This window comes from Eubalaena glacialis, chromosome 3 (genome assembly GCF_028564815.1).
Source record: "Eubalaena glacialis isolate mEubGla1 chromosome 3, mEubGla1.1.hap2.+ XY, whole genome shotgun sequence".
Lineage (NCBI taxonomy): Eukaryota > Metazoa > Chordata > Mammalia > Artiodactyla > Balaenidae > Eubalaena > Eubalaena glacialis.
In genome coordinates this window covers 78,405,601-78,431,010 of record NC_083718.1, presented here as the reverse complement: position 1 = coordinate 78,431,010, position 25,410 = coordinate 78,405,601, and the positions used below count along the sequence as shown (strand labels likewise).

General features: G+C 38.8%; 1 protein-coding gene across 1 annotated transcript; it reads left to right on the top strand.

The window, feature by feature from the left end:
• The first annotated feature begins 378 nt into the window (after positions 1-378).
• On the top strand, positions 379-6,635 carry MNDA (myeloid cell nuclear differentiation antigen). Its single transcript, XM_061183806.1, is given in 7 exon segments — positions 379-534; positions 536-644; positions 1,338-1,459; positions 2,584-2,730; positions 3,852-4,274; positions 5,672-5,860; positions 6,576-6,635. Coding segments are annotated over 7 exon segments (1,206 nt in total).
• Positions 6,636-25,410: the final 18,775 nt, after the last annotated feature.

Sequence of the window (25,410 nt, the reverse complement as noted above, 5' to 3'; positions counted from 1 at the left end):
GACCTTCACGGCCAGACTCTAGCCCTAATAAAGGATGGGAGGAGCACCAGGGACTTTGACACTATACAGCCCATATTTTAAACACTGTAAAAATGTCCTGTTTCCAGGCATCCTTCTACCATACCCACCCCTGATCCAACTCAGCTAGCATCATTAATAAGGAAAAAAAATTTAAGTCTTCTTAAAGCAGCAGCTTTCAGCACATTTTCCAAATGACACACTTGGTAATGAAGTTCCTCTTTGTCACATACACTCAAGGGCAGCACTTTCACATGGCCCACTCACTCACATAGACACAACCAGTCTTTTAAATTGTCTGTATAAATGTGTCACACTGAATGTTATTTTTCTCTTGTAGGGTCATCCATAACTTGAGACATGGTGAATGAATACAAGAAAATTGTTTCGGTGAAAGGATTACAGAACATGAATGATTATCAGCTTAGCATGACTAAGTCTTTACTGGCCCAGGATTTAAAACTGACTAGAAAAAAGCAAGATAAATACAACAAAATTCAGATTGCTGATGTGATGGGGAAAAAAATTCCCAGGTGCTACCTCTGTCAACAAACTAATAGATGTGTTGGAAGGCATAGAAACATTTAAAGACCTTGTAAAAGAACTTAGAAAGGAGAAGCTAAAAGGTAATAAGGAAGATCCCACCCACACTCGCTCTTCTCTGGCCCTCCCCAGTCTTAACTAGGACACCACCTTAGTCATAGTTAGTATATTATTTTCCCAATTTTTGACTCATTGGCCATGAAAGTGTTAGTACTGCAGCAGCCAACAGGTTTGACAATGTAGGGCAACCCCTTTCCTATAAAGGAAAGTGGCTGTATGTTGGAGGTTGTATTTAGTGTAAGGATAAAGAATGAAAGAAAGAGGAAATGGATGAGAAGCTGAAACTTGCAGTACATTAGAAATGTTAGAAAATGACAAAATAATAATTTAAGATTTGTGGTTTATTTAAAAAACATTTACCTTTAACCAATTAATGTGTCTGTTCTATTAAGACTATTTGCTCCATGGTTATTATTCCTTCTAGTAATAAAGATGGAGCAGTACTTAACATAAAAAACTACCTCTCTGAGATGTGAAGAACTTTTGTAAAATCACCAGGCAAAATGAAAATTTTTTAAATTCCAAAGACCAATATCACCATTTTGTCACCTCACCAACTTGTATCATAGTTGCTTTCACTGGCTTCTGTAATTTTAGTAGATCTTTTAAATAACATGATCAAGCAGTCAGCATCATGGAAACCTTGGGTTTTATTAAAGGACATGATAGGAGAACAGGGTAGGGAAAGGGTTTAACTGAGGTACATGGGAATCCAGAGGACAGGAGGAACACTGCACAGGGAGTCAGTACAAAAACGATTGAGGAAGCAGGAGACAGTCTCCCTGCCTGTGTTATTACTATTGGCCCCCTTGCAGCCAGGATGGTGAATGCAGTAGAGGTAGACAAAAGCACACCTAGACCCACAGCAGGAGCTGAGGAGAAATAACACTGAAACTGCTTCAACTCTCTTCAAACAGCTCCTCTGGGTTTATTGAGTCTCTGTTTTTATATCAGTTGCAAACTAAGACAAAAAAGGAAAAATTCAGCAAAAAAGAGAAATAAGAAAGAAACAAGCTCTGCTACACCGGCACTTACCACAAGTAGTGCTCTGACACCTAGAAGAGTAGAGAAGAATCCTATGGTTCAGGTAAGCTTGTAGTCCCACAGAAGGAACTCTGCTAAGGCACTTGGTTCTTTATTAATATTCCAACAGTTCAGATTTACCAAATTGAGGAATTATGGATCATCTTTTTGACAGGAAAAGAGTGAGGCACTATCAAAATACAGTAAAAATTTAAGTGACGTAGATATGGTAACATCATCCTCATTATAAAGATGATGTTAACTGTTGGATTGAAAACACATCTTGCTCGTGCTTACATAAACCTAGATTTTCTAATTCTAAGAACTCTTCCCATTATGACACAGAGGTGATTGGAGTAGTAACATGTCTGTGTGAATCAACCATCCCTTTTATAATGCAACTATATGCGCATTCTTATCTACCGGCCATCTTTTTTTTTGTATATATAAATTTATTTTATCTTTGGCTGCGTTGGGTCTTCATTGCTGCATGTGGGCTTTCTCTAGTTGCAGCGAGCAGGGGCTACTCTTCATTGCGGTACATGGGCTTCTTATTGCGGTAGCTTCTCTTCTTGCGGAGCACAGGCTCTAGGTGCGGGGGCTTCAGTAGTTGTGGCTCGCAGGCTCTAGAGCACAAGCTCTAGAGCGCAGGCTCAGTAGGCGCACAGGCTTAGTTGCTCTGCTATATGTAGGATCTTCCCAGGGCTCGAACCCGTGTCCCTTGCATTGGCAGGCAGATTCCTAACCATTGCGCCACCAGGGAAGTCCCCGGCCATCTCTTTTGGTGGTGGGTTGGAACGACTTGGAGTTTTCAACGACATCATATTGCATATAAATAGAACCTACTACAATGTAATGAAAATATGTTCTGCTTCTTTTAATACTGAAAACCATTAACAGAGAAATTAAGCTACTTTCAGAAAAGAAAAACAAACTGAAGAAGAGACTGGAACAAAAAGGAATAAGGCATCTCAGGAGCAGATTCAGTCTCTGTACCCTTTAGTAACCAACACACCCACAACCGTCGGCCTTCCTCCACCTCCCCAGGCCTGATCATCAACTTCATCCTCCACTCACCTACCTGAGGTACACATTTCCTGTTTCTCTTTTCCAAGTTTTCCTCAAGTCAGTAACAGGTGCATTTCACAGTGACTATTGTTAGTCTGTATATAACTATTGTTATTGATTAACTTGCTTTGGCAAAGATGTTTTCTTTGTCATGGTAAATTGGTCACATTGATGAGAAGCCATATCCAGGTAAAGTCCAATCATTTACAAGTGATCACCATGTGTAATATCCCAGGTCAGACCACTCTGAGAACTTCTGGTCTGTGGAGGTAGATAGCTTGACTCCATCTTTCATGAATACATGACACCCTCCTCGCCCCCCCCCCCCCCAGCTTGCCTCGCATACTTCCTATTACAGATCAGGCAACTTTCCCATTATGAAAGTATTCTGCTGCAACTCAATCAAATCAGGCCACTGTGGAGAGAGGAGATTAGAGGTAAACAAACCTGTCCTCTGTTTTTCTGTTAGCATCCAAGCCACTGAGAAATACTGTGGATACACCGAAGAGGACATGGTTCTAATCAGATATCTTTTATTTGAGCCAGTTTAGAACAGGGAATTCTGAGCCACTGCATGTCTTTCTCACTACTTGTAGCAGACTATTATTTCTTCGGAAGAGGCAATATTTTGAATCCTCACAATGGCCCCGGGTGCTCTAGTGATACTTGAAAACCCTTAATGTTTGTGGTTTGTAGTAGGCACCGTTCTCTGTTTGCAATGCTATCTTAGTTATTTTTTTACTCTTTTTATTTTCTTTAGTCGTTTAAGTGAGTAGAGGACATATTTGAATTTATTATTATATTTTAATCTATCCCTCAAATGTTTCATGACAATGTTCTCATCCTCCGTGGCTCTGTGTTGCTCTTGCTGAGGATCATGCTTTAATTCAGAAAGATTATTCTGTTTATAATGGATAGTCTAACTTCTATTCCTGTTGTCTGCTACCTTATACTAAGCTTTACCAGTTCATTACTGTTTCCTTTCCATTAAGCACTTCCTTTCTAGCCTGACTCCAGTTCCAAATATCTAGGAAGGTTGTGTGGCCCAATGTTATGACTGAGGTTTCACTCAGAGAAAGAGACTTTGTGTTCCCTGCTCAAAACTTGTAAGTTTATTTTCCTGTTTCTGTCCAACACAGAACCAGAAAACGCAGGTCCAAAGTAAAGTAGCTGCCAGGAGAAGTGTTCTACAAAAGGGCCCAATGACAGTAATGGTACTGAAAGCAGCAGAGCCATTTGAATATGAGTCACCAGAAGGGGGGAAAAACACAATGTTTCATGCTACAGTGGTTACTGCAAGTCAGTTTTTCCAAGTGAAGGTTTTTAACACCAACCTTAAAGAGAAATTCACAAAGCAGAAGGTCATTACCATATCAGATTACTTTGAATGCAGAGGAATCCTGGAGATAAACAAAGCATCATCTGTGTCTGAAGTTGGTCTTGATCAAAAGTCTGAAGTTCCAAACAGCATTGTCAAAAGAGCTAAAGAAACTCCCAAGATGGATAGTCTTTGCAAGCAAGCGTCGGGAACATTTATGTATGAGTTGTTTATGTTATATCAGGTAATCTCTTAAAATTGTTTTTCATTTTCTCGATCAGTGCCTGAAATTGAATGTCTTCACTTGCCAAGCTCTGCTTACTGACTGAATATTGGAACTCAGTTCTCAGTTCTCTTTCTTGACTAGAGATAGGTGGTCAAGTCTGCCACATAACAGGAAATGGGATTGGGTGGCCTGTGAACATTCTTCTACCCAAGATACCTCCAAGCAAGTCCTTGAAAAGATTCACCAAGAAACCTTGTCATTTCTCCAGTTATAATTACCGGGTTTCAGACACCATGAACAAGGACTGTGCAGGGTATAAATCAATATGCACATTCTAATAATTTTATCTCAGAACTCCACCACAAATTCATCACTTTCTTTTTACTTTGAAGAATGGATTGCCTTACTCAGATTGAATTCTGGTTGCGACATGCATCCAGAGTAATAAAGAGATTGGCTTGTATTCTCCTGAATGCATATATATTCAACAGTTTGGCAAATGATATAACAATTCAGTGCTGTCTCCTCTAGACTATTCATCCATTTAATCAGTTATTCATGAACAACTAATTGAAGAAATATTGTATTGCATGGTATTTGGAAAATATGGTAATCTAATTCCCTTATTTATCAAAAACAAAGGCATAGAGAGTTTTACTGATATGTCCATTTCCAAATTCAGGGTACTAGAGAGTATGATACCTTAAATCCCCCCTAAAATTTACAGACTTCTATGAACTCACCTTACATCTTATATAATTAACTGCTTCATAAACCTGTATAAGTGTCTCCTAAGATAGCCCCTTAATTTACCTCCATTACTTTCTTACACTATCTTTAAGACCATGCCTATAAATGCAATTATAGAATTGATGAGTCATAGCTTACATGAGTGAGACATATAGAGTGTGAACTGTGAGACCTACATCAATGGAAATAAAATATTGGAGAAGAGTGAGTAAATGGAGAAGGTAGAGAAAAAAATTAGTGAGTTACCAGAGCCTAACCTGTTATATATATTTTTTATAATCTATTAAATGAAAAGTTATAGTCAATGTTCATTCATTTCTGCATAAGGAGAGGAGCCAAAAATGTCCATCAGGGATTTCTGATTCCCCTGATTCCAGTTGTTTTAAGGAAACAAAGCTGCCCTTAAGGTGGAAGCAGTCGAAAATAGGAAGAAAACTCACTGTTCTAAAATTGCCAGATAGAAAACATCTAGAAAAAGAAAGGCAAAAATAAAAAATCAAGATAATAAAAGGAAAGTTCTCAGAGAAGACCTTTCCAAAGCCATATGCATACCTGTGCCTATAACTTCTTTTTTATATCTTGTGTTTATTGTGTCACAAGGGTCTTTCTCATACATATGGAGGTTACTATATTTTCAGGCACTGAATATTAAATTTCTGTTGCAGAAAAAAGTAAATAAGAAGAACATAATCTATGAAATACAGGATAATACAGGAAAGATGGATGTTGTGGGGAATGGAAAATGGCACAATATCAAGTGTGAGGAAGGAGACAAACTTCGACTTTTCTGCTTTCAACTGAGAACAATTGACCAGAAACTGAAATTCACGTGTGGAAATCACAGCTTCATCCAGGTGGGAACTGGATGGAGAAACATTAGTTTTCCAGAAAGGCGAATAATTTTGTCTGGGTTTTGAGAGCACCAGTTTCTATATTCTTACATATAGAGTCTAGCAGGTGGGAGGAAAACACAATGTTCTTGTGTTCGTTTGTAAGTGGAGGATTTTTTAAAGGATGTGAGGAAATGACATATACATTTCAAAAGGATTTGATGCTAATGCTAAATAATAAAATATTTGAAGACATTAGGAGGGCAGGGGAATAATTTCACATAGTGGTCAAGAGCAGGGCTTTGAATGAGACTGACCTGATTTGAATCCTGGCTTCAGCACTCACTAGTTGGCTGGTATTGGAGAAACAGCTTAATTGGTCCTCCAAAAGGGTCAAAGTCTCTATCACATAGGGTTGGTTAAAAGCTAAGTGAGACAATACATATACATTATCTCACTGCCCGACACAAAGTGAGAAATTAATCTGCATTAGATACTATTTTTTCTCAGCAAAGTAAAGACATTGGAAAGAGTTCTAAGCCAAGAAAATGACACATGCATGTCCTCAAAAGTGTGAAACAGCATAATGAGTTCTGAAATTCAGTAGATGTGAAAGATTATGAGAGATGAGACTATGGGAGACTATTAGGACATGAAGTGTGGGTGAAGGGAGAAAAATGAGCAGAACTTAATGTCAACTGCTAGGATCTCATTGTGTCTTTCTTATCTCTCCTTCAAGGTCATCAAGACTAAGAAGATAGGAAGGACCAACCAGTTTTCATTTAATTCTGAAAGTTGAAGAAGAGAGCCTCCCCCTTTAAATCTTCAGGTGGCTATAATACTGATATTCTTAAAGTTGAGACTTATATTTAAACAATAGATTCAGTAGACATAGCCCAGCACATTAAGAGCTTTTTATACCTGAGCTGTGGATTAGGTTACTTTCTTTTATAAAATTTACTTATTATCTAAAATGTTCATCATGTAAAAAAATAAAATTTTCTTTTTTAAAGGTCATCGTTCTCCAAAAGTACTGGATATGGTCTCTTTATTGCAGAAGTGAGCCGCTTGGGGGTAGCTGATTTGTGCCATACGAGCCATACAGGGTGGGGCACACAGAGACTCATCAACATTAGGGTCTACATTCTGAATGTGATTTCCAAAGGACAAGGCCCTAACCAGGGCCAGCCTAAGGTGATGCAGTTTGGTCCCACAGCCCATGTTCAAATCTATAAGCCCTGCGCCCTGGGGCAAGGTTTATTTGGTCCAGACAAAGAGTTACTTTCTGCAACTAAATCCCCCAGAAGGGGAACATTTGTGTAATTGGTTTCTCCGGAGGAGACACCACTGGTGATTGACACAAAGGTACCAATATTTGCAAGAAGCTTCCCTATCCCTAGCTGGTGTGGAATATCTAGTCCCATTTCTCTGATTTGTAGGTACACTCATTATTAGTTTTCCAACTCTATCTAATTATTCTCACATCTTAAATGTGTGGATTCCAGATCCCACATAGGGACATGCAATGAGCAAAAAGTAATGAATAGTGAATTAAATCTATTCTAAGTGACAGTAAATATCACCTAAAAAATTAAATATCTAAAATCAATATTTGAAATATAACTATCGACTTCTGTTTCTGATGATTGCAGAGTAGCTTACCACCATAAGCAGCAATATTACTCAATAAAATAACATGAGGTGAGAGTTTTCAGTCTTCACACAACCGGCGGCACAAGAATAAAATCCCTGAGAGTAGGAAAACTCAGAACATAAGCTTTATAATTGCCCAAGATCTCTACCTTGGAGGATTTCCTGACTGCAGGCCAGTGAGCAGGTGTCAAAGTAGAGCATGACAGTCACACCGGGTGAAGGGGTAAATATTAGTTTTCATGGTACCTAACTAGCTGGAATCTGGAGGGAAGAGAGCTATACAGAGGGCTCATTGACTGAGTCCTGGGTTGCACATAAAGAGGGTGAGATAAAATGAGGTCCACCACAGAGCAGCCTCTAGGAGTTTGAGAACAGAACAGAAGAACAAGAGAGCAAACAGTGCAGGCAACGTTGAATGCTGCCAAAATAGAGACACATATTTAGCACCTGGGCATCAAACTAACAAAATTGAGAAGTTGTTAATTAAGAGCGAACTTTATACAGTAGACTAGCAACTATTCTAGAACCTTCCTAACAAAGCCAAAAACCAAGTCTCAACCTACTTCAGGAAAAAGATAGTATCTGAGTTGTTGGTTTTTTCCAGCTTTGTTGAGATATAATTGACATATAGCATTGTGTTATATATGAGTTATGTACAATGGGATTATCTGATACCATTGTATCTTGAGAAATGATCACCATAATAAGATTAGTTAACACTTTCATCACATCACATAATTACCTTTTTTTGGTGATGGTATTTAAGAGACACTCTCTTAAAAACTTTCAAGTATATGATATAGTATTGTTAACTATAGTCACCATGCAGCACATTAGATATCCAGAATTTATTCCTCTTATACATGGAACGTCATACCCTTTGACTAACATTTTCCCATTTTTCCCAAGCCCTTGTCCATGGCAGCTACCAATCTATCCTGTGAGTTTGTTTACTTTAGATTCCACCTTTAAGTGAGATCATACAGTGTTTGTCTTTCTCTGTCTGACTTATTTCACTAAGCATAATCCCTTTAAGGTCTATCCACCTTGTCACAAATGGCAGGATTTTCTTCTTTCTCATTTCATGACTGAATAATATTTCATTGTGTGTGTGTGTGTGTGTGTATGTGTATACATACCCATATATGGATGGGCAATTGTATTGCTTCAACCCTTTCGACTACAGGGAATAATAATGCAATGAACATAGGAGTGCAGATATATCTTTGAGAAAGTGATTTCACTTCCTTCAGATATATACCCAGAAGTAGGATTGCTGGATCATACTGTACTTTTATTTTTAATTTTTTGAGAAACATCCATACTGTTTTCCAAAGTGGCTGAAGTAATTTAAATTCCTACTAACAGTGCACTTTTCTCCAAATACTCCCAGCACTTACCTCTTGTCTTTTTTTAAACTTACTTTTATTGAAGTCAGGGAGAGTGATTCCTTCAGCCCTATTCTTTCTCAAGATTGTTTCAGCTATTCAGGGTCTTTTTTGTTTCCATACAAATTTTAAAACTTTTTGTTCTAGTTCTGTGAAAAATGTCGCTGGTATTTTGATAAGAATTTCATAGAATCTGTAGATTACCTTGGGTAGTATGGTCATTTTAACAATATTGATTCTTCCAATCCAAGAATACAGTATATCTTTCCATCTCTTTGTGTCACCTTCAATTTCTTTCATCAGTGTCTTATAGTTATCAGAGTACAGGTCTTTTGCCTCCTTAGGTAGGTTTATTCTTAGGTATTTTATTCTTTTTGATGCAATGGTAAATGGGATTGTTTCCTTAATTTCTCTTTCTGATATTTTGTTCTTAGTGTAGAGAAATGCAACATATCTGTGTATATTAATTTCATATCCTGCAACTTTACCAAATTCACTGATGAGCTCTAGTAGTTTTCTGGTAGTGTCCTTAGGATTTTCTATATACAGTACCATGTCATCTGCAAACAATGACAGTTTTACTTCTTTTTTTTTTTTCCAGTTTGGATTCCCTTTATTTCTTTTTCTTCTCTGATTGCTGTGGCTAGGACTTCCAAAACTATGTTGAATAAAAGTGGTGAAAGTGGGCATCATTTTCTTGTTCCTGATCTTAGAGGAAATGCTTTCAGCTTTTCACCATTGAGTATGATGTTAGCTGTGAGTTTGTCATATATGGCCTTTATTATGTTAAGTTATATTCCTTCTATGCCCACCTTCTGGAGAGTTTTTATTATATATGGATGTTGAATTTTATCAAAAGCTTTTTCTGCCTCTATTGAGATGATCATATGGTTTTTATTCTTCAGTGTGTTAATGTGGTGTATCACATTGATTTGTGGATATTGAAAAATCCTTGCATCCTTGGGATAAATCCCACTTGATCATGGTATATGATCCTTTTAATGTATTGTTGAATGTGGTTTGCTATTATTTTGTTGAGAATTTTTTCATCTATGTTCATCAGTGATATTGGCCTGTAATTTTCTTTTTTTATGATATCTTTGTCTGGCTTTGGTATCAGGGTGATGTTGGCCTCATAGAATGAGTTTGGAAATGTTCCTTCATCTGCAATTTTTTGGATTAGCTTCATAAAGATAGGTGTTAACTCTTCTCTAAATGTTTGGTAGAATTTGCCTGTGAAGCCTTCTGGTTCTGGACTTTTGTTTGTTGGGAGTTTTTAAATTACTGATTCAATTTCATTACTGTAAATTAGTCTGTTCATCCTATATTATAAAGGTAGAGTAATCAAAACAGTATGGTACTTGCACAAAAACAGACACATAGATCAATGGAACAGGATAGAGACCCCAGAAATAAACCCACACAAATTTAGTCAATTAATCTATAACAAAGGAGGCAAGACTATACAATGGAGAAAAGACAGTCTCTTCAATAAGTGGTGCTGGGAAAACTGGACAGCTACGTGTAAAAGAATGAAATTAGAATATTTTTTAACATAGTATACAAAAAAATTCAAAATGAATTAAAGACCTAAATGTAAGACTGGATACTATAAAACTCCTAGAAGAAAACATAGGTAGAACACTCTTTGGCTTAAATCACAGGAATATTTTTGTGGTTCTGTCTCCTAAAATAAAGGAAATAAAAGCAAAAATAAACAAATGAAACCTAATTAAACTTAAAGGCTTTTGCACAGCAAAGGAAACCATCAACAAAACAAACGGACAGCCTACTGAATGGGAGGAAATATTTGCAAGTGATATGACCAATAAGGGAATAGTATCCAACGTATATAAACAGCTCATACAACTCAACATCAAAAAAACCCAAACAACCCAATTAAAAAAATTTTAAATGGGCAGAAGAACTGAATAGACATTTTTCTAAAGAGGAAATGCAGATGGCCAACAGGCACATGAGAAGATGCTCAACATCACTAATGATCAGGGAAATGCAAAACCACAAGATATCACCTCACACATGTCAGAATGGCTATCATCAAAAAGAACACAAATAACAAATGTTGGAGAGGATGTGGAGAAAAGGGAACCCTTATACACTGTTGGTGGGAATGTAAATTGATACAGCCACTGTGGAAACAGTATGGAGGTTTCTCAAAAAAAAAAAAAAAAACAAAAATAGAATTATCATATGACCCAGAAATTTCAACCCTGGGTACATATCCAAAAAAAAAAAAAACAAAAACACTTATTCAAAAAGATACACGAACTCCAACGCTCATAGAAGTATTATTTACAATAGCCAAGACATGGAAACAACCTAAATGTCCATCAACAGATGAATAGATAAAGAAGATGTGGTACATATATAAAATGGAATACTACTCAGCCATAAAAAAGATGAATTTTTGCCATTCACAGCAACATGGATGCTTTTTTTCTTGTGGTCTTACAGGATCTCCTCCTGCCACTGCCACTCTGAGAACAGTGAAGGAGGGAGAAGTAGCTGGATGACTCACCTTTTTATTTGAGCCCAATTTAAGGAACTTTGGTTTTTACTGAACCACATTTAAGTTCACTGGATAAGAAAGTTTTAATGTGGGAACTTCTTTCATCTATGAATTTGTTATGAAAGACTAAATGAAAGTATGCCTGCTACCATTCTTCATTTTGAATAAAATATTCACAGGAGGAAATTGTGCAGTTTCCTGACTGCACAAAAGCTACAAACATATTTTGGGCAGAATTTCAAAATCACTTTATAACTTCAAAACCTCTCTCCCTGAGAGGAAAGAAATTGAGGGAGGAAATTATCTCATGGCACAGCATGACATAGCCAGCACTAGTCAGCTTTTTAAATGATTTAAACTAGCACCATTTTTCATTGTAATCCTTCCAAATACATTATTTTCTTGGTCTTTTTCAAGATTACAGCATTCTGCATTTTAGTCTCCAGAGATTTTTACTAATTTATCTTTCTCCTCTTACAAGACAGTGATTTCTGCATTTCTAAAATATTTCAAGATCAAGACTACAGTGGAGGTTCATTCCACAACCTCCACAGTAGTCTTGAGTTTGGTTTCGGCACCAAAAAACAAAACAAACAAAAAAGGACTATTGTGGAAGAAGTCTAGTGAGGTTAACCTGTGGGGATTTCTGTAGTGAAGATCTGGGCACCTAATTAGTAATCACATGTTCACAAGGGCATTTTTTCTTAGTAAATTTTATTTTTCTTGTTTTTCTTTTGCTCCATTTTCTTTAATCCATATTATTGTGCTTGAACCTCAAAATTGTGTCTCATTTCATCTTTTACAAAACATAACTCCAATTATGACTTAATCAAAGGCATATTGAAAATTAACTACACTTTAATCTTTTGCTTCTACCGGGGATACTTGGTGAATTTGACACTATTTCTTGCCTCAAGAAATTTTCTGTCTTTTGTTTTCCTGGGAGGGAGTAGGGAGAGAAATATGAATCATCCATAAGAATACAGGTGACGACAGCAATGGGTTCATTGTCTGCTAATTGAGTCTCCTTCACACTTCTTCCCTTTGCTTACTACTCAAAGTTTCTTCAATACACTGTGTTTCCTTCTGCTTCAGGATTTTCACAAACCAAACTTGGTCAAACCTTTTCATTGTTTGAGTTCCAATTTAATGTCTCCTCCTCAGGAAATCCTCCTTTAGATCTCCTCTTTGGCTAGAAGTCTTCTTGGTGTTTACTTGTATAGGATCTTATTTATTTTTCTTTTGTACAAATTGCAACTACTGTAATTAATATGTGTCATTTCACCCACACTGTAAGTCACAAGAGTAGAGCTATGGAGGAACTTAATTGACTTGTGCACAGGGCTGGTGGTAACTTTGTGCAATTATGTATAATTACTGCCACCTTGAGGACAACTCTAAGAGCTACACCTCCTCACTTCAAATAGCTGAGGAAAATACAATGCAAGACAGACACAATCAGTCCCTTATCTAAAGTTCTGTAGACACCACATAACAGTTTATAACTGTATAGCACTATGTGCGTACATCATCACTTACATGGTTCCCTTTAGCCTTCATAGAAAACATGTTAGAGAAGCCATGTGTTTTTTCATTGTATTTTTTAAAAAATTGTGTTAACTGGCTTATAACAAGTTTTATGTGTACAACATTATGTTTCTACTCCTTTACATGCTACAGCCTGCTTACCACCAAAAATTTAGTTTCCATCCATCACCATACTGTTGGTATAATTGATCCCTTTTAACCATTTCACCCTTCCACACCATTCCTCTCTGGTAACCATTATTCTATTCTCTATATCTATGTGTTTGTTTTTGTTTGGTTTGGTTTGTTCATTTTTTTTGGTTTTTTGTTTGTTTGTTTTTTATATTCCACATATGAATGAGATCATACAGTATTTGTCTTTCTCTGTCTGACTTATTTCACTTAACGTAATACCCTCAAGGTCCATCCATGTTATTGCAAATGGCAAGACTTCATCTTTTTTATAACTGGGTAGAATTCCATTGTGTATGTGTGTGTGTGTGTGTGTGTATACATATGTATATATACCACATCTCTTGTTATCCATTCATCCCTTTATGGGCACTTAGGTTGTGTTCACATCTTGGCTATTGTAAGTAATGCTGTGAAGAAAATGCAGATGCATGTATCTTTTCAAAATAGTGCTTTTGTGTTCTTTGGATAAATACTCTGAAATGGAATAGCTGGATCATATGATAGTTCTATTCTTAATTTTTTGAGGAATCGCCATACTGTTTTCCACAGTGGCTGCACCAATTTACATTCTCACCAACAGTGTATGAGGGTTCCCTTTTCTCCACATCCTTGCCAACACTTGTTATTTCTTGCCTTTTTGATAATAGCCATTCTGACAGGTGTGTGGAGAGCTCTCATTGTGGTTTTAATTGCATCTCCCTCATGATTAGTGATGTTGAGCATCTTTTCATGTGTACTCTGGCCATCTGTATGTCTTCTTTGGAAAAATGTCTATTCAGCTCCTCCTCTCAGTTTTTTAATTGAGCTGTTTTTTGTTGTTGAGTTGTATGATTTCTTTATATATTTTTATTTTTTATTTTTTATTTTTTTTATATTTGCATGAAAAATAACTATTTTCTAAGACAAAAATCTTTAGTGGCATTGTTTTACATTTTTGCAAATGTCTTCCAACGTCTGGCTTGATAGAAGACAGCTGAATCCTCGTATCTGCTTCTGTGTTCAGTCTGTTGCCACGTGTTGTGTTGGTTGAAGTATGAGACGAAAATCCAGCTACGCATAGATGACAAGGGTGAAAAGGGGAGGAGCCTCTGAAAGTGCCAGGGAGACTGCCAAGGGACCCTCAAACCACACTTTGAGAACCACCATTGGACACTTCACAGGGCTGTTGAGGAGGCTATGGATTATATTAGTGAAGGGTAGCCAGGGTTGGAGGAACAACCTCCACCAGAACCACATGGCCGGAAAGGTAGGGAAGGAACAGTTTTCCAGCAGAGTGGGGCGCTGTTCCGGAAGGAGAGAGGGATGCGGAGCAGACAAGATACAGAGACAAGTCTGTGAGGTCTCCTCCTGCAGGGCTTGGCACACGTTCATACAGTGTATTTCCTGCTGCTCAGGCTCTTGGTTTGCTTGAAACAAGAGATCCAGCCAGAAGTGTCCTGAGGTAAGAGGGGGAGGGCTCCTGAAGTGTCCCTGGTGCCTGGGGACAGGACGCAGCTGGGTCTGGGATCATGCACCATTGAGGACTCTACTTCTCCATCCCCACACCTCTCCTTCCTGCTCCTTCCTCACTGCAAGCCATTTCCCTCCATTTCCACAGGCTGAGAATAGTTCTGCCAGCAGTGCCCAGTCTGCATGTTCCATGCCAGCGACCCAGAGAAAGATGAACCTCATCTGCCTTAGTTCCAGTCACACGTTTCTTGGGAAGAAATCTAACTTGTCTAGCTGGGGTCCAGAGGCCATCCCTGGACCCATCAGCTGTTGCTGTGGCCTAAGATCACGTGGTTCACACAGGGCAACTCCCGTTGTTAAAATGTGGATGGTGGGGCTAGGGGAGATGGGCAGTTTCTGAAAAAACAAGGTTGGGAGCAGAGTCTGGCAGACTGTCATCATAATGCACAGAAATCTCTTGCATTCCTATACACTAATGATGAAAAATCTGAAAGAGAAATTAAGGAAACACTCCCATTTATCATTGCAACAAAAAGAATAAAATACCTAGGGATAAACCTACCTAAGGAGACAAAAGACCTGTATGCAGAAAACTATAAGACACTGATGAAAGAAATTAAAGATGATACAAACAGATAGAGAGATATACCATGTTCTTGGATTGGAAGAATCAACATTGTGAAAATGACTATACTACCCAAAGCAATCTACAGATTCAATGCAATCCGTTTCAAACCACCAATGGCATTTTTCACAGAACTAGAACAAAATTTCACAATTTGTTTGGAAACACAAAAGACCCTGAATAGCCAAAGCAATCTTGAGAAAGAAAAATGGAGCTGGAGGAATCAGGCTCCCTGACTTCAGACTATACTACAAAGCTACAGTAATCAAGACAGTATGGTACTTGCACAGAAAGAGAAATATAGATCAAGGGAACAGGTTAGAAAGCCCAGAGATAAACCAACGCACATATGGACAACTTATCTTTGATAAAGGAGGCAAGAATATGCAACGGAAAAAAGACAGCCTCTTCAATAAATGGTGCTGGAAAACTGGACAGCTACATGTAAAAGAATGAAATTAGAACACTTCCCAACACCATACATAAAAATAAACTCAAAATGGATTAAAGACCTAAATATAAGCCCAGACAGTATAAAACTCTTAGAGAAAAACATAAGAAGAACACCCTTTGACATAAATCACAGCAAGATCCTTTTTGACCTACCTCCTAGAGAAATGGAAATAAAAACACAAATAAACAAATGAGACCTTTTTAAACTTAAAAGCTTTTGCACAGCAAAGGAAACCATAAACAAGACATAAAGACAACCCTCAGAATGGGAGAAAATATTTGCAAATGAAGCAACTGACAAAGGATTTATCTACAAAAAATACAAGCAGCTCATGCAGCTCAATATCAAAAAAACAAACAACCCAATCCAGAAATGGGCAGATGATCTAAATAGACATTTCTCCAAAGAAGATATACAGATTGCCAACAAACCCATGAAAGGATGGTCAACATCACTAATCATTAGAGAATTGTAAATCAAAACTACAATGAGGTATCACCTCACACTGGTCAGAATGGCCATCAACAAAAAATCTACAAACAATAAATGCTGGAGAGGATGTGGAGAAAAGGGAATCCTCTTGTACTGTTGGTGGGAATGTAAATTGATACAGCCACTATGGAGAACAGTATGGAGGTTCCTTAAAAAACTAAAAATAGAACTACCGTACGACACAGCAATCCCACTACTGGGCATATACCGTGAGAAAACCATAATTCAAAAAGAGACATGTACCACAATGTTCACTGCAGCACTATTTACAATAGCTAGAACCTGGAAGCAACCTAAGTGTCCATCAACAGATGAATGGATAAAGAAGATGTGGCGGAGGGAGGGGCAAGATGGCGGAAGAGTAAGACGCGGAGATCACCTTCCTCCCCACAGATACATGAGAAATACATCTACACGTGGAACTGCTCCTACAGAACACCCACTGAACGCTGGCAGAAGACGTCAGACCTCCCAAAAGGCAAGAAAATCCCCACGTACTTGGGTAGGGCAAAAGAAAAAAGAAATAACAGAGACAAAAGAATAGGGACGGGACCTGCACCAGTGGGAGGGAGCTGTGAAGGAGGAAAGGTTTCCACACACTAGGAAGCCCCTTCGTGGGCAGAGACTGCGGGTAGCAGAGGGGGGAAGCTTCAGAGCCACGGAGGAGAGCGCAGCCACATTGGTGCGGAGGGCAAAGCGGAGATTCCCGCACAGAGGAGCGGTGCCGACCAGCACTCACCAGCCCGAGAGGCTTGTCTGCTCAGCCGCCGGGGAGAGCGGGGGCTGGGAGCTGGGGCTCGGGCTTCGGTGCTAGCCGGGAGGGAGTCCGGGAAAAAGACTGCAGCTGCCGAAGAGGCAAGAGACTTTTTCTTGCCTCTTTGTTTTGCGGCGCGCAAGGAGAGGGGATTCAGAGCACCGCCTAAACGAGCTCCAGAGACGGGCGCGAGCCGCGGCTATCAGCGCGGATCCCACAGCAACAGGGACGCAGAGGGAAAAACGGAGAGATTCCCGCACAGAGGCTCGGCGCCGAGCAGCACTCACCAGCCCGAGAGGCTTGTCTGCTCACCCGCCGGGGCGGGCGGGGGCTGGGAGCTGAGGCTCCGGCTTCGGTCGGATCCCAGGGAGAGGACTGGGGTTGGCTGCGTGAACACAGCCTGAAGGGTCTAGCGCACGACAACTAGCCGGGAGGGTGCCCGAGAAAAAGTGTGGAGCTGCCGAAGAGGCAAGAGACTTTTTCTTGCCTCTTTGTTTCACGGCGTGCAAGGAGAGGGGATTCAGAGCGCCACTTAAACGAACTCCAGAGACAGGCGCGAGCCGCGGCTGTCAGCGCGGACCCCAGAGACGGGCATGAGACGCTAAGGCTGCTGCTGCCGCCACCAAACAGCCTGTGGGCGAGCACAGGTCATTCTCCACACCGCCCCTCCCGGGAGCCTGTGCAGCCCGCCACGGCCAGGCTCCCGTAATCCGGGGACAACTTGCCCGGGAGAGCGCACGGCGCGCCTCAGGCTGCTGCAACGTCACACCGGCCTCTACCGCCGCAGGCTCGCCCCGCCTCCTCCGTACCGCTCCCTCCCCCCGGCATGACTGAGCCAGAGCCCCCGAATCAGCTGCTCCTTTAACCCCGTTCTGTCTGGGTGGGGAACAGACGCCCTCAGGCGACCTACATGCAGAGGCGGGTCCAAATCCAAAGCTGAACCCTGGGAGCTGTACGAACAAAGAAGAGAAAGGGAAATCTCTCCCAGCAGCCTCAGAAGCAGCGGATTAAAGCTCCACAAACAACTTGATGTGCCTGCATCTGTTGAATACCTGAATAGACAACGAATCATCCCAAATTTAGGAGGTGGACTTTGGGAGCAGGATATATTAACTTTTCCCCTTTTCCTTTTTTTGTGAGTGTATATGTGTATGCTTCTGGGTGAGATTTTGTCTGTATAGCTTTGCTCTCACCGTTAGTCCTAGGGTTAGGTCCGTCCGTTTTTTTGTTTTTTTTGTTTTTTTGTTTTTTTTTTTGCTTAAAAAATATTTTTTTCCCTAATAAATGTTTTCTTAATAATTTTTTCTTATTTTCTATTTTTAAAAATTTTAAAAAAATTTTAAAAAGTTTTTTCATATTTTTTATTTTAAAAAATTAAAAAATTTTTTTCTTAATAAATTTTTTCTAAATAATTTTTTTCGTATTTTTAGTATAAAAAATTAATAAATCTATTTTTAAAAATTAAAAAAAATTTTTTTCTTAATAAATTTATTCTTAATAATTTTTTTCTTATTTTTTATTATAATTGCTTTATTTTATTTTATTTTATCCTCTTTTTTTCTTTCTTTCCATTTTTTCTCCCTTTTATTCTGAGCCGTGTGGATGAAAGGCTCTTGGTGCTCCAGCCAGGCATCAGGGCTGTGCCTCTGAGGTGGGAGAGCCAACTTCAGGACACTGGTCCACAAGAGAACTCCCAGCTCCACGTAATACCAAATGGTGAAAATCTCTCAGACATCTCCATCTCAACATCAAGACCCAGCTTCACTCAACGACCAGCAAGCTACAGTGCTGGACACCCTATGCCAAACAACTAGCAAGACAGGAACACAGCCCCATCCATTAACAGAGAGGCTGCCTTAAATCATAATAAGGCCACAGACACCCCAAAACACACCACCAGACGTGGACGAGCCCACCAGAAAGACAAGATCCAGCCTCATCCACCAGAACACAGGCACTAGTTCCCTCCACCTGGAAACCTACACAACCCACTGAACCAACCTTAGCCACTGGGGACAGATACCAAAAACAACGGGAACTACGAACCTGCAGCCTGTGAAAAGGAGACCCCAAACACAGTAAGATAAGCAAAATGAGAAGACAGAAAAACACACAGCAGATGAAGGAGCAGGGTCAAAACACACCAGACCTAACAAATGAAGAGGAAATAGGTAGTCTACCTGAAAAAGAATTCAGAATAATGATAGTAAGGATGATCCAAAGTCTTGGAAATAGAATAGACAAAATGCAAGAAACATTTAACAAGGACGTAGAAGAACTAAAGAGGAACCAAGCAACGATGAAAAGCACAATAAATGAAATTAAAAATACTCTAGATGGGATCAATAGCAGAATAACTGAGGCAGAAGAACGGATAAGTGACCTGGAAGATAAAATGGTGGAAATAACTACTGCAGAGCAGAATAAAGAAAAAAGAATGAAAAGAACTGAGGACGGTCTCAGAGACCTCTGGGACAACATTAAAAGCACCAACATTCGAATTTTAGGGGTCCCAGAAGAAGAAGAGAAAAAGAAAGGGACTGAGAAAATATTTGAAGAGATTATAGTTGAAAACTTCCCTAATATGGGAAAGGAAATAGTTAATCAAGTCCTGGAAGCACAGAGAGTCCCATACAGGATAAATCCAAGGAGAAACACACCAAGACACATATTAATCAAACTATCAAAAATTAAATATAAAGAAAACATATTAAAAGCAGCAAGGGAAAAACAACAAATAACACACAAGGGCATCCCCATCAGGTTAACAGCTGATCTTTCAGCAGAAACTCTGCAAGCCAGAAGGGAGTGGCAGGATATACTTAAAGTGATGAAGGAGAAAAACCTACAACCAAGATTACTCTACCCAGCAAGGATCTCATTCAGATTTGATGGAGAAATTAAAACCTTTACAGACAAGCAAAAGCTGAGAGAGTTCAGCACCACCAAACCAGCTTTACAACAAATGCTAAAGGAACTTCTCTAGGCAAGAAACACAAAAGAAGGAAAACACCTACAATAACAAACCCAAAACATTTAAGAAAATGGGAATAGGAACATACATATCGATAATTACCTTAAATGTAAATGGATTAAATGCTCCCACCAAAAGACACAGACTGGCTGAATGGATACAAAAACAAGACCCATATATATGCTGTCTACAAGAGACCCACTTCAGACCTAGAGACACATACAGACTGAAAGTGAGGGGATGGAAAAAGATATTCCATGCAAATGGAAATCAAAAGAAAGCTGGAGTAGCAATTCTCATATCAGACAAAATAGACATTAAAATAAAGACTATTATAAGAGACAAAGACGGACACTATATAATGATCAAGGGATCAATCCAAGAGGAAGGTATAACAATTGTAAATATTTATGCACCCAACATAGGAGCACCTCAATACATAAGGCAAATACTAACAGCCATAAAAGGGGAAATCGACAGTAACACAATCATAGTAGGGGACTTTAACACCCCACTTTCACCAATGGACAGATCATCCAAAATGAAAATAAATAAGGAAACACAAGCTTTAAATGATACATTAAACAAGATGGACTTAATTGATATTTATAGGACATTCCACCCCAAAACAACAGAATACACATTTTTCTCAAGTGCTCATGGAACATTCTCCAGGATAGATCATATCTTGGGTCACAAATCAAGCCTTGGTAAATTTAAGCAAATTGAAATCGTATCAAGTATCTTTTCCGACCACAACGCTATGAGACTAGATATCAATTACAGGAAAAGATCTGTAAAAAATACAAACACATGGAGGCTACACAATACACTACTTAATAACGAAGTGATCACTGAAGAAATCAAAGGGGAAATCAAAAAATACCTAGAAACAAATGACAATGGAGACACGACGATCCAAAACCTATGGGATGCAGCAAAAGCAGTTCTAAGAGGGAAGTTTATAGCAATACAAGCCTACATCAAGAAACAGGAAACATCTCGAATAAACAACCTAACCTTGCACCTAAAGCAATTAGAGAAAGAAGAACAAAAAAACCCCAAAGCTAGCAGAAGGAAAGAAATCATAAAGATCAGATCAGAAATAAATGAAAAAGAAATGAAGGAAACAATAGCAAAAATCAATGAAACTAAAAGCTGGTTCTTTGAGAAGATAAACAAAATTGATAAACCATTAGCCAGACTCATCAAGAGAAAAAGGGAGAAGACTCAAATTAATAGAATTAGAAATGAAAAAGGAGAAGTAACCACTGACACTGCAGAAATACAAACGATCATAAGAGATTACTACAAGCAACTCTATGCCAATAAAATGGACAACCTGGAAGAAATGGACAAATTCTTAGAAATGCACAACCTGCCGAGACTGAACCAGGAAGAAATAGAAAATATGAACAGACCAATCACAAGCACTGAAATTGAAACTGTGATTAAAAATCTTCCAACACACAAAAGCCCAGGACCAGATGGCTTCACAGGCGAATTCTATCAAATATTTAGAGAAGAGCTAACACCTATCCTTCTCAAACTCTTCCAAAATATTGCAGAGGGAGGAACACTCCAAAACTCATTCTACGAGGCCACCATCACCCTGATACCAAAACCAGGCAAAGATGTCACAAAGAAAGAAAACTACAGGCCAATATCACTGATGAACATAGATGCAAAAATCCTCAACAAAATACTAGCAAACAGAATCCAACAGCACATTAAAAGGATCATACACCATGATCAAGTGGGGTTTATTCCAGGAATGCAAGGATTCTTCAATATACGCAAATCAATCAACGTGATACATCATATTAACAAATTGAAGGAGAAAAACCATATGATCATCTCAATAGATGCAGAGAAAGCTTTTGACAAAATTCAACACCCATTTATGATAAAAGTCCTGCAGAAAGTAGGCATAGAGGGAACTTTCCTCAACATAATAAAGGCCATATATGACAAACCCACAGCCAACATTGTCCTCAATGGTGAAAAACTGAAACCATTTCCACTAAGATCAGGAACAAGACAAGGTTGCCCACTCTCACCACTATTATTCAACATAGTTTTGGAAGTGTTAGCCACAGCAATCAGAGACGAAAAAGAAATAAAAGGAATCCAAATCGGAAAAGAAGAAGTAAAGCTGTCACTGTTTGCAGATGACATGATACTATACATAGAGAATCCAAAAGATGCTACCAGAAAACTACTAGAGCTAATCAATGAATTTGGTAAAGTAGCAGGATACAAAATTAATGCACAGAAATCTCTTGCATTCCTGTATACTAATGATGAAAAATCTGAAAGTGAAATTAAGAAAACACTCCCGTTTACCATTGCAACAAAAAGAATAAAATACCTAGGAATAAACCTACCTAAGGAGACAAAAGACCTGTATGCAGAAAATTATAGGACACTGATGAAAGAAATTAAAGAGGATACAAATAGATGGAGAGATATACCATGTTCTTGGATTGGAAGAATCAACATTGTGAAAATGACTCTGCTACCCAAAGCAATCTACAGATTCAATGCAATCCCTATCAAACTACCAATGGCATTTTTCACAGAACTAGAACAAAAAATTTCACAATTTGTATGGAAACACAAAAGACCCCGAATAGCCAAAGCAATCTACAGATTCAATGCAATCCCTATCAAACTACCACTGGCATTTTTCACAGAACTAGAACAAAAAATTTCACAATTTGTATGGAAACACAAAAGACCCCGAATAGCCAAAGCAATCTTGAGAACAAAAAATGGAGCCGGAAGAATCAGGCTCCCTGACTTCAGACTATATTACAAAGCTACAGTAATCAAGACAGTTTGGTACTGGCACAAAAACAGAAATATAGATCAATGGAACAGGATAGAAAGCCCAGAGATAAACCCACGCACATATGGTCACCTTATCTTTGATAAAGGAGGCAAGCATATACAGTGGAGAAAAGACAGCCTCTTCAATAAGTGGTGCTGGGAAAATTGGACAGGTACATGTAAAAGTATGAAATTAGAACACTCCCTGACACCATACACAAAAATAAACTCAAAATGGATTAAAGACCTAAGTGTAAGGCCAGACACTATCAAACTCTTAGAGGAAAACATAGGCAGAACACTCTATGACATAAATCACAGCAAGATCCTTTTTGACCCACCTCCTAAAGAAATGGAAATAAAAACACAAATAAACAAATGGGACCTAATGAAACTTAAAAGCTTTTGCACAGCAAAGGAAACCATAAACAAGACCAAAAGACAACCCTCAGAATGGGAGAAAATATTTGCAAATGAAGCAACTGACAAAGGATTGATCTCCAAGATTTACAAGCAGCTCATGCAGCTCAATAACAAAAAAACAAACAACCCAATCCAAAAATCGGCAGAAGACCTAAATAGACATTTCTCCAAAGAAGATATACAGATTGCCAACAGACACATGAAAGAATGCTCAACATCATTAATCATTAGAGAAATGCAAATCAAAACTACAATGAGGTATCATCTCACACCGGTCAGAATGGCCATCATCAAAAAATCTAGAAACAATAAATGCTGGAGAGGGTGTGGAGAAAAGGGAACACTCTTGCACTGTTGGTGGGAATGTAAATTGATACAGCCACTATGGAGAACAGTATGGAGGTTCCTTAAAAAACTAAAAATAGAACTACCATATGACCCAGCAATCCCACTACTGGGCATATACCCTGAGAAAACCATAATTCAGAAAGAGTCATGTAGCAAAATATTCATTGCAGCTCTGTTTACAATAGCCAGGATATGGAAGCAACCTAGGTGTCCATCATCTGATGAATGGATAAAGAAGATGTGGCACATATATACAATGGAATATTACTCAGCCATAAAAAGAAATGAAATGGAGGTGTTTGTAATGAGGTGGATGGAGTTAGAGTCTGTCATACAGAGTGAAGTAAGTCAGAAAGAGAAAAACAAATACAGTATGCTAACACATATATACGGAATCTAAGGAAAAAAAAGAAGAGGTCATGAAGAACCTAGTGGCAAGATGGGAATAAAGACACAGACCTACTAGAGAATGGACTTGAGGATATGGGGAGGGGGAGGGGTGAGATGTGACAGGGTGAGAGAGTGTCATGGACATATATACACTACCAAATGTAAAATAGATAGCTAGTGGGAAGCAGCCGCATAGCACAGGGAGATCAGCTCGGTGCTTTGTGACCACCTAGAGGGGTGGGATAGGGAGGGTGGGAGGGAGGGAGATGCAAGAGGGAAGAGATATGGGAACATATGTATATGTGTAACTGATTCACTTTGTTGTAAAGCAGAAGCTAGCACACCATTGTAAAGCAATTATACTTCAATAAAGATGTTTAAAAAAAAAAAAAAAGAAGATGTGGCACATATATACAATGGAATATTACTCAGCCATAAAAAGAAACGAAATTGAGTTATTTGTAGTGAGGTGGATGGACCTAGAGTCTGTTATACAGAGTGAAGTAAGTCAAAAAAAGAAATACAAATACCATATGCTAGCACATACATATGGAATCTTAAAAAAAAAACTAACACACCATTGTAAAGCAATTATACTCCAATAAAGATGTTAAGAATAATATATAGTTCTGATCAACCTAGGGGCAGGAGAGGAATAAAGACACCGACGTAGAGAATGGACTTGAGGACAATGGGAGGGGGAAGGGTAAGCTGGGAGGAAGTGAGAGAGTAGCACTGACATATATACACTACGAAATGTAAAGTAAATAGCTAGTGGCAAGCAGCTGCATCACACAGGGAGATCAGCTCGGTGCTTTGTGACCACCTAGAGCAGTGGGTAGGGAGGGTGAGAGGGAAGTGCATGAAGGAGGGGATAAGGGGTTATATGTATACATACAGCTGATTCAGTTTGTTATGATGCAGAAACTAACACAACATTGTAAAGCAATTATACTCCAATAAAGATGTTAAAGAATATTTTTATACAGAAAAAACTAAAATTAACCTCCCCAACCTCAAGAGCTGTAGAGTGGATGTTCTAAAACTGAAATACATTAAAAGTGTTTTTATTTTCAAGATGCTGTCGCAATCCTGTTTCAAGTTCCCTTTATCCTTGTAGCTTCTGAAAAATGGATTACTTCATATGCACATAATGTTTGCCTTTTAGGTTATTTTTATATTTATACTCATGATCTTTATTCTAAGTGCCTCTTGTTATAAATACAAAATTACTACATTTGAGTGATAAACTAGACTTGGGAGACCAATAAGTAGGGTGGGGTGAAAGAACTGTGCTTAAAAGAAGCAAATAGAAGACAGAGTTAGTATGAGGTGACTTATTAGAGGGGAGAAATAATAATATATTTTGACTCTGAGCCTCTGGGAACTAGCCCTGTGTGACTGCTTCTGGTCTAGGCTAGCACCAAGAGCCCTGGCGAGGGAACCTGCGGACTCTGCCTCCAGGAGCTTAAGGCTAAACTCTTCTGTCCTGGCTTTAATGCAGAGGAACTGACAGGGAGAATCTGTCCTCCTGAATAAT